The sequence below is a fragment of the Elephantulus edwardii genome, unplaced genomic scaffold (genome assembly GCF_000299155.1).
Source record: "Elephantulus edwardii isolate Elephantulus edwardi_28Jun2011 unplaced genomic scaffold, EleEdw1.0 scaffold00131, whole genome shotgun sequence".
Taxonomy (NCBI): Eukaryota; Metazoa; Chordata; class Mammalia; order Macroscelidea; family Macroscelididae; genus Elephantulus; species Elephantulus edwardii.
The window spans coordinates 6,814,659-6,825,254 of NW_006399881.1; the positions used below are offsets into that span (position 1 = coordinate 6,814,659).

A 10,596-nucleotide genomic window follows, 5' to 3' on the forward strand; every position below is an offset into this window, starting at 1 on the left:
CTGTCCACACCACAGCAGTGGGCAACGAGCTTAAAGCCCCTGATGGCTCTGGGCGCTGACTCTCACCAGTGGCTATGGATGAAGTCACAGGCGATTTTCAGCCAGCGCCACTATTTTTTATTTCCAATTCTTAACCCTGTAGAGCAGAATGAGCCTGCCATGTGGATTTCTAAGGCTGTAAAGCTTTATGGAAGCAGATGTACCAGATTTTTCTCCCAAGGAACAGCTAGTGGGTTTGAACTGCTGATCTTTTGGTTAGCAGCTGATGTTTAATCTACTGTGCCACCCAGGCTCCTCCTTTATTTTTCAAGTAGATTGAAATTATTTGAGATATAACTGCAGGAGAGCCAAAATGAGGAGGACAGGATCCAAATGTGCTAATTTGACAAGCCACCTTGAAATGGGAAAGTAGAGCATACAGCAGTCTCTCTGCATCAAATGAATAGCTGGTTAAAATCTGTATGGTAGTAGAGATAATTGTGGAAATGGCATTATAAAGTATTGATTTTGGCTCATTAACCAGCTTTGAACAAATCACTTGACCTCTATAGGCTTCTGTTTACTCTATTAAATGAGAGGATTGGCGTAGAGAAACATACCTGGGCAAGGCTTTAGAAATTGACCGGTGATGAAGACTGCTGCTGTGGTTTCAATGGTTAAATAGAATATATGTCACCTTGAAAGAAGAATCTCAGTAGAATACCAACCATTTTTAATAGTTGCAGTAATGTCCTTTACCTTAAAATAAAAACAAAAACACAACACATAGACTGTTGGATGTAATTGTTCGCTTTTAGTAAATTTACTCTGTATATTTCTTTATCTCTATTTGTGATACATGTTGTTGATTGCTGTCAAGTCGAACACGATTCATAGCAACCCTATGAACAAAAAGCCTGAAGTCTTTCTATAACTATCAAAATGTTTCTCAAAGTTCATAGTTTCCAGAGGCGCATATATATATGATTTCTAATATTCTGTTTGAGAAATTAAACATTACCAGTATCTTTTTATCTCAGTATCTTTGTATTTCTATCCTTCCTCTGGTCCCTAGGTGATCCTCTTTCTAAATTTGTATTTATTTACACTTGTACTTATTCCTAGCCAGTCTGGCAATTTTTGTCACTTTCGTGTGGACCTAGTATTTTAGCTTGCTTTTATCAAAAGTTGAACAGTATTTCATACATCTTTCCCTCCCTACAGAATATGCACAAGTAATCAAAATGTTGGGGAATGGACGATTAGAAGCTATGTGTTTCGATGGTGTGAAAAGGTTATGTCACATCAGAGGAAAACTGAGGAAAAAGGTGGGTATGATAATAGTTTATTAATATAAAGTTGGTTAGGGTTAAAATTGTCTCTGTTGTTAGGTGCTGTCGAGTAGTGTACAACTCATAGCAAACCTATGAACAATAGATCTGAACCCTCTTCTATCCTGTGCCACCCTCACACTTCCTGACACACAATACCCTGTTGCAGCAGTCACTATGTCAATTTACCTGGTTGAGGGCCTTCCTCTCCTTCGCTGACCCTCCACATTTCCCAGCATCATGTCTCTCCCAAGGAATAACCCGTCCTAGCAACATGTCCAAAGTATGTGAGGCGAAGCCTCATCATTCTTACCTCCAAAGAGCACTCCAACTGCGCCCTCTCCAAGACATTCCATTTTTATGGACCAAATAACTCATAAGTTCCCAAAGATCTCAGAGGTTTATAGTGATTTACCTACAGTGAGTCAGACTGCAAGATCTTTGATGATAATTTTACATATTCTCTAGATAACACATATTTATCACCTGTGTTATAGTTCTCCTCAGCCTGAAAAGCTGATCTTGAAACAATTAACAAATCCAAATTGAAAGGCTACCTGTGAAACAAATGACTGGCCTTTTATCTAATGTTAGTATTGTGAAAGAAAAAGGAGACTGACTGACAAGACCTGATAGTTAAATATCTTGGCTGATTCTTCCTTGGGAGTAGAGTTGTGGGGACATTTGTAAAGAATTTTGATAAAATTTAGGTATAAACTCTTAAGTATTGCCTTCATGTTAAATTTCCCGAGTGGTCATGAACCATTACTGTGATGGAAAATTTGTTGTTATTTTCCAAAGTATATTAATTATTGCGCTGGGAAAGTCTTCTGTTAGAGACCTCTCCAAAGTACTGGAGAGAGCAGTGGTGTCACTCTGGAAACTAAGGTGTGCCTGATACAGGCTATGGTCTTTGCATTCACTTGCTATCCATCAGAGAATTGGATAATGACTAGGGAGACTAGAAAGAGAATTGATGCCTTTGAGCTATGGTGCTGGAGAAGAGTAACTAAAACGAACAAGTTTGTCCTAGAGAGGGTTAAACCAGGCTGCTTCTTGGAGACATAGATTCTGAGGCTTTGTCTGGCATACTTTGGACATATTGCAAGGAGGGACCAGTCCTTGGAGAAGGACATCACGCTTGGGAGGGTGGAGGGACAGCGCAGGAGAGGAAGGCCCTCTATGAGGTGGATTGATTCAGTGACTGGGGTAATCGGGATGGGTGTGTTGGAGACCATGAGATTTGGCACAGGACAGAGCAGGGTTTAGGGCTGTTGTACATAGGTTCGCTATGAGTTGCAAGTGACTCAATGACACATAACAACAACAATTAATTAGATTTGTTAAAAGTCCCTTCCGAGTGTGGGTTTAAGTGAAGTCGGAGGACTCTTGAGGGAAGGACCTGAGTGGTAAACAGATACACAGAGTTGTCTCCAGGCTCACTCTGTCGGCTGGTGCAGGCAGCCATGAGCCAGTTATCAGAAGACTATGACCCCTACGCTGTTGAAGAGCCCAGTGACGAGGAGCCGGCTGTAAGCAGCTCTGAAGATGAAGTGGAAGTGCTTTTACATGGAACCCCTGACCAAAAATGAAAACTCATCAGAGAATGTCTCACTGGAGAAAGTGAATCATCAGGTGAAGTTGAATTTGAAAAAGAAATGAAAGCAGAATTAAATTCCACCATAAGACAATGTAGGACAAGTTATCCTCTCTGGAAACAGGATCTTCCTCAGGAAATGGGAAAACTGGAGCAGCTCTGACAAAATACTATGATGATGTCTATTTTGATTTTGATTTTGAGGGTGAAGACAAAGCAGCACAGGTGACCAAGGAAAAAAAGAAGCGACACCGGATTCCAACAAATCATGAATTACTTTACGATCCTGAAAAGGATAACAAGGATCAGGCTTGGGTTGATGCACAGAGAAGAGGCTATCATGGATTTGGACTACAGCGGCCACATCAACAACAGCTGTACCTAATGGTGATGCTCTTTTGAATTGCCCAGCCTGCATGACCACACTGTGCCTTGACTGCCAAAGGCATGAATCATATAAAACTCAATATAGAGCAATGTTTGTGATGAATTGTTCTGTCAATAAAGAAGAGATTCTAAGGTACAAAATCCCAGAAAACAAGAAAAAAAGATGGGACCATAAGAAGATGCGGTTTACTCAGGGAGATGCTGCAAAACAGGCAGAGACAGAAGGAGAAGAAATTTACCACCCAGTCATGTGCACTGAATGTTCCACAGAAGTGGCATTCTATGACAAGGATGAAGTCTTTCATTTTTTCAATGTTTTAGCAAGTCATTCCTAAATAGTGCAGCTGGCATTTACTTGCCCAGTGTTGTGTATACAAGGCAAGTATGGACTCCCATTTTTCTCATACCTATCTGTATCATTAAGTGACTTTATGAATGGTTGAAGAAGCAGTGTTTCAGCTTTAAAATAATGGTTTTTACCCTTCGTTCCCCTTCCTCTTTGTAAATTTTCACCAGCACAGTGGGACTCACTCCTTCTTGGTAGTCTCTTTGAGACAGTGGGCTTTTATTTATGAAAGCTCTTTTGAATTGGAAAAAAAAAGGCCCTTCCAACTCTGATTTAAATTTGGTTATGTAATCTTTACCACCTAAGACGCTTTGTGGTTGTATCTGTGAGAAAGGATCCTGGTGTTTCAGTAGTTCAAAGAATTCATCTGCTAAGTAAAAGGTGAGTTGTTCAATTTCACCCTCTGCTCTGTGGGGAAAAGAGGTGGCATTTGTTCCTTCAAGATCAACAGCCAGGAAACCCTATGGGCAGTTGTACTCTGTCCCTCAGTGCCTTTATGAGTCAGAATTGACTTGATGGTAGGGAATTGAATATGATTTCCTTGATGACAGTTTGGATGGGTGGTTGGATAGATGGGAAATAGAAATAAAATATGATGAATTTTATATTTCAGAAAATTTATAATTTTCCATAACAACATAGTTACAAAAGAAAACTAACCATATTGTAAGGCACTCTGGTAAATAGTCCTTTAAGTGTTGGGCTGCTATCCAAAAAGTTGTCAGTTGGGTAAAAAGACAGTCTCCTCCCATAAGGATTTACAGCCTCTGAAACCCAATGAAGATTACCATGAGTCAAAACTGACTCAACGGCACTAGCTTTGGTGGTTTGGTTAACCATTTTGAGGTGGTTCATGATTTTAAATCTCTTACTTTCTAAGCTAGTAATCATTACTCTGAAATTATTAAACTACCAGGTTGTTAAAAGAAGAAAGCTATATTTTTAATCTTGAAAATTCCACAAAATGTAAAATAGGCTGTTGATACTTTGCTTTTTTGTTTTGTTCTTTGATTTCCTTTTAAGATTCATATGTGGTGGGTTTTCTTTTCTAGGTCTGGATAAATACCTCAGACATCATATTGGTTGGACTCAGAGATTATCAGGTAAAAAATTGCATTTAAAATTCTTTATTGATTTACTTGAATTTAGTGAAGTGTTAATTGTTAGAACATATAACTATATAATCTGCCTCTAATTCATACCAATTATGTGTCCTCCTTCTGTGAGCATAGCAGTAACCCTAGACAAAGAGAGGACTCACTCCCTATATGACAGATGAGGAAAATAAAGCAGTAAAATTCTAACTTTAGCCAGCTCTCCTGATTCTTTTATCTCATGATCATCCTCCTGTGCTTGAAGAGTGATGAGGAGATCATCAACCCCTGGGAATTACTGAATGTGTAGGGTTGTTGTAAGGTAGATTCTCAGGCCTCACCCCAGTTTTTCAAATCTGCTCCACCTTTTAACCAGAGCTTCCAGTCATTTTTACCTGGCACAGTCTGTGCTAGAATGCCCTGGCAACTCAGAAAGGGACAGAGTGAACTTTTTCAGGTGACTGGTAAGAGTAGATTATTGCTAAGAGTGTGGAATCAACCTGTATTTTTTCCCCGTTCTGGTTATTATTCCAGTTTACCCACCATTGTAAAATGGAAGTCCATCCTGGTTTGCTTGACTGAGCTAGGAAAAACTAGTTCAGAGCCCTGATTTTAACATTTTCCATGGATTTCCCTTACACATAGTTTCTGAAGTCCTGGCCTGAACCATACTACCCTCCCTTCACTGTGATGATTCTGGTTCTCTTTCGAACTGGTAACTGAGTCAGATTCTTTTCTTTTTAAATAAAGAAGTCATGGTCATGTTTCTCCAGAAGACATTTCCATCAGAAACATCTAGAGGATTGTTAAAAATGACAAATTCTTAGGCTTCACCTTAGATTTTGTCTTCTATAAAAATTTAAAATAGAACCTTTATGGGAGGTTCTAGTTATTAAATACCTTTAAAACAACTGGTAAAAACAGAAAAGTATGTTAATTGACTTGGATTGTTAATACTAGTTTACATTTGTGGGGCACAGTGTTTAACCACTTTTCAAAATAAAGTCCCAGGAAATTTAGTGTTTCAAAGAGAAATACCAAATAATCTTAAAGATTGTTGGGTCTGCACAGTTCTGCTATTATTCGAATGGGTTCTATAAGAATTCCTTTTAAACTCTTCATCTTTATTCAGTCCCACATGTAGGCTGCTGCTTACTGGTTGAAACCCAAGGATGTTTTTAGAGAGTAGGGCAAATCTTTAAAATTTTAAAAAGAAAGTATTTTTCACAGAACAGTGAGATTTCTAGTAAAAAGACAGTTTATGAAGTAAAGGATACTTTTATGGCATAATCAGTTCTAAAAGTCAGTTTCTTTTTCTTTCAAGGATAACAAGGCTGATGTCATTTTAAAATACAATGCGGATGAAGCTAGAAGTCTGAAGGCATATGGCGAGCTTCCAGAACATGGTAATTTCTGAATTAGTATATTAGGCTGTCATTTGATGTAATTGTTGGTGTTCAGGATGGAAAATTTTGGTAGCATTTTTCGTGTGTGATTTGTTTAAGAATACCTTTCTATATACTACTCAAAATCATTGCTGTGGAATTGAAACTGACTAGTAGCTAAATCTTTGCTTTCAGGCAGGATCCATCTGACATTAGCACTTGTATCCCTGGTGCCACAGCCTCTTCTAAATCCTGCTTGAACTTCTGGCAGTTCCCTATCTATTTACTGTTCTAGCTGTTTTTGAATGATCTTCAGCAGTATTTTGCTGGTATATGGTATTAATGATATTATTCAATAGTTTCCACACTCTGTTGGATCACTTTTCTTGGGAATGGGACCTCTTCCAATATATTGGCCAGACAGCTGTCCTCCAAATTTCCGGCATAGACTGGGGAGCACATCTAAGGCTCCATCTGTTAATTGAAACAAATCATTTGGAATCCCATCGATTCCTGGGGTCTTATTTTTTGTCAATGCCTTCAATGCAGCTTCTCCTTCCTCTTTCACTACTCTTGGCTCCAGCTGATATGGGACTTCCTAAATTTCTTAGTGTCAGTTAGTCCTTTTTGGTGTAGTAATTCTGTGTATTCCTCCATCTTCTTTTGATGCTTTAATATATTGCATCTTTCAGTATTGCAACTTGAGGTTTAAATTTAGTTTTTAGTTTTTTCATCTTGAGAAATCAGAGTGAGTTTTCCCCTTTTTATTTATTTTTCCAATTTCAGCTCTCTACACATTCCATTATAATACTTTGCCTTCTTGAGCTCTCCTTAGAAATCTTTTGTCCAGCTCTTTTCTGACATCCATTTCAGTTTTTTCTCTGTCTTTGTTATGACCTTTTGCTTTCTTCATGTCCTTAATATATCATCCCATAACTTATCTGGTCTTTGAACACTGGTGTTTCAGTGCTTCAAACCTATTCTTAAGATGATCTTGAAATTCGGATGCAGTAGAGTCAGGATCGTATCTTGGTTCTTGTGGACTTATTTTCATTTTCCTTGGCCTCAATTTGAACTTGCACATGAGTAAATGAAGGTCTGACCAACAATCCACTCCTGGCCATTTTTGACTGCCAGTTATGAGCTTCTCCAGCGATTCTTTCCACAGCCTATCAGATGAGATCCATGTGTAAAGACCTTTTAAAAAGGTCTTTCCAAGGAATAAGTCATTGAAAATAGAAAATGTGATCATTCTGTTTCCAGCTGATAGAAATTAGCCAGTGATAGAAATTATCACCAGGTCTGTATTTTTCCGACTAATAATTCCTTCTTCATTGTTTCCAACTTCTGCATTTCAGTCATTTTGGTACCATCAGTCAGGAAATCACACTTATTCCACTGGTAAGGCCTGCAGTTAGGGATCTCTCCAAAGTTTTAAGGATTAAGGTACATTTGAGGATTAAGGTACATTTGATTCAGTCTATGGTCGTTCCAGTCACTTGCTGTGCATCTGAGAGCTGGACAGTGAATAAGGATGACAGAAGAATTGATGCCTTTGAGCTGTGGTGTTGGAGAAGAGCACTGAACATCCCGTGGACTGTCAAATGAACAAATATGTCTTGGAGAGGGTGCAGCTAGAGTTTTCTTTTGAAGGCAAAGATGATGAGGCTTCTCCTCACATACTTCAGTTATTTTGCTAGAAGGGCCTGCTCCTTGGAGAGGGACATGATGCTTGGCAGGGTGAAGGGTTGGCAAAGGAGAGGAAGACCCTCAAACAGATGGGTTGATGCGTTGACTGCAGTAACGGGCTCTAATGTGTCAGGAAGTATGAGAACGGCACAGGATAGGATGGGTTTCGGATCTGTTGTTCATAGGGTTGCTATGGGTCATACTTGACATGATGGCACCTAACAAGAACAGTAGCTGACCGTCTTTTGAGCTTCCAAGGCTGTATATCATGAGGGAAGATTGCTCCTCCTTTGACCATTGGAACCACTGGTGGGTTCAGAGGGTGCTGTCTTTGGGTTAATAACACAACTCTCTTTGATATGTGTTACCAGAGCTCTCTTTTATACTTGTTTTTGTTGTGTACTATTGAGTCAGAAGTAACCTATAGCTGACCCTCCAGCATGTGTTTTTAGTGACACTAAATGACACGGGGGGGGGGGTCTGTCTTTCTCTTGCAGATGGTGGGTTTAAACCTTATACTCCTTCATTGGCTGTGCAATTACTGTTAACCACCAGAGCTAGATACTATGAAATAGATATAACTCGGATTTGTTCTTAGTAGATGCAGTTGGTGAGCAGTTATAATTTATGAGCCTTGGATTGTTCAATAATACTAGTTGGAGGATTAATTGTTTCAGGAAGAGACTGTTAGTATTTAAGCTACATATAAAACAAAGATAATTGTTAGATGGTTATAGTAGTAACCCATGAGATTTTTGGTTTTTTAAATTTATATGACTTTAGAAATGTGTTGGGTGGTGGCTGTTGTTTTGTTTGGGGTTTTTTTGGTACACATTTTGTTTTATAAGATTAATTTTAATTGGAAACCCAGCCTTCTTTTCCTCTCCTTTAGTGCAGAACAATTGAATAAAATTAAAAGTCTTATAACCTCATCAAAGAAGAAATGTAATATACATAGTATTATACATTTTTTACATACTATTTTGTAAGCTTTTGTTTGTTGATTTGGTTTGATTCATTATATTTTGTATTGAAAACAGCATAATTTTATTTAAGCATGAAAATCTTTACATGATATTCTTAGTATTTCCAATCTGGAAAATACTGATAATAGCTTGAATTAAGATTTAAACCTCCTGGTTCACTTTTACTGTTTAAGGAGAGGTGTTTAATTCAAGCCTTCTTACGAAATATTTTTAGCAAAAGACTATTGGTATGCATGATAAAGTTGTTAGGTAGCAGTTAGGAGGATTTTTCTTATTATGAAACTTAGACTGAATTAAGGTATATTTTGTAAGAGTCTCCTTTTATAGTTCAGCATTTAGTCTCACATCTGCTTTTAGTGAACAGTCATTTGTTTTAATAACACCTGCTTGATCACATATTATGTGACTTTATTTGTCTTTCTGTTTTTAGCTAAAATCAATGAAACCGATACATTTGGCCCAGGAGATGATGATGAAATCCAGTTTGATGACATTGGTGATGATGATGAGGACATTGATGATGTAAGTATATAAGCGTTGAATTTTTCAGTTTTGTTTATGAATTAACCACAGAAAGCTCAGCTGTTCCCTTAACTCCCTTTAATCTGAGACTACTGACCACTTACATAAAAGTATATTTTGAGATTTAGCATTAATTGAAATATTAAGTATTATTTAGAAGCCAGCTGGTCAGTCTGTACTTTGACAATTTTTAAAATTAGAACTGTTAGGCTTACAGAGTTAACGGTTTTTATAAGAGAAAAGTTTCTTCAAATGGGCCTTTTTGTATCAGATTGCCTAAGGGGCAAAGTCTTTCATATGTAGTGATCATGGTGATGGTATTATATGCCATCAAGTCAGAACCAACTCATAGCTGCTAACCCTCCAGCAGTGTTTCAGAGGCTATAAATTGCATGGGAGGAGATGGCCCATCTTTAACCCCCTGAGCAGCCGGTGGACTGTTTTAATGAAAGAATTATTTTTTTGCTTGACTTGATTTCATTTCACTTCTAGATCTAAACTGAACTCAACGTTCAACATTCCATTTCCTCTGAGGATTGTCATTCAGTTTGGAGTTTGGCCTGCTGTGGAAGATTAAAATCTCATTAGCATGAATGCAATTTGTTAAAGCAGACTGATTTATTTTTAAGGCATTGGTGTTTTCTTTAAAAACAGGTAATATTGATTATCTTATGTGAAATATTAAACATTCTCTGTTCTTTTGGTGTAGTGGAGCTTATGGATAAAAGACTACAAGATGAACGGTTGAAATGGGTGGGTAGGGGGAATGGAAAACAGACTTTCCTACTTTGACCACTTCACTTCCCAGAAATGGCTATTTCGAATGATTCATTTGCCCTACTCTTGAATTCTCATTAAGCTGTAATTTGGACTAGTCTGTTGACTGTACACAGAGTCTTTCTGTGTCGTCCACTTAACCTAGATAACCCCCTTGAGAGTTTGATACCGTTTAAAAATGGCAGAAGTCTGCATTTAAAGTAAAAAAATTAATAGTGTGTTTTTTCATATTTAAGTCGCATGTGGCTATTTTTATACTAATTTTGATATCATACAATTCTTTTCATTCTCTTGGGTTGCCACCAAAGACATATCAATGCAAACGCATTTCTAAAATGCAGTTTTTTAGAACCTTGGTTGTAATTTTACAAGTTGGAATTTGTTACATCAGTAGTTGCAGAAATTGAACACTAGGTGGCACCAAGTTCTCGTAACATTGGAAATAGTTGCTATATTGTGACTTTTTTTTTTCTGTAACATTATGTGCATAGGAAATTTCCTGA

General features: G+C 37.8%; 1 protein-coding gene and 1 pseudogene across 1 annotated transcript in view; both read left to right on the forward strand.

Annotated features, from left to right (window-relative positions):
* Positions 1 to 10,046, forward strand: part of LOC102877423 (eukaryotic translation initiation factor 1A, X-chromosomal-like) — a 16,986-nt gene extending 6,940 nt beyond the window's left edge. Inside the window, exons 3-7 of the mRNA XM_006893793.1 lie at positions 1,204 to 1,307; positions 4,693 to 4,743; positions 6,059 to 6,140; positions 9,225 to 9,316; positions 9,809 to 10,046. Of these exons, the coding sequence (XP_006893855.1) occupies positions 1,204 to 1,307; positions 4,693 to 4,743; positions 6,059 to 6,140; positions 9,225 to 9,316; positions 9,809 to 9,814 (335 nt within the window). The 3' untranslated portion in view covers positions 9,815 to 10,046. The remainder of the gene's footprint in view (positions 1 to 1,203; positions 1,308 to 4,692; positions 4,744 to 6,058; positions 6,141 to 9,224; positions 9,317 to 9,808) is intronic.
* Positions 2,777 to 3,629, forward strand: LOC102877034 (annotated as a pseudogene).
* Positions 10,047 to 10,596: the final 550 nt, after the last annotated feature.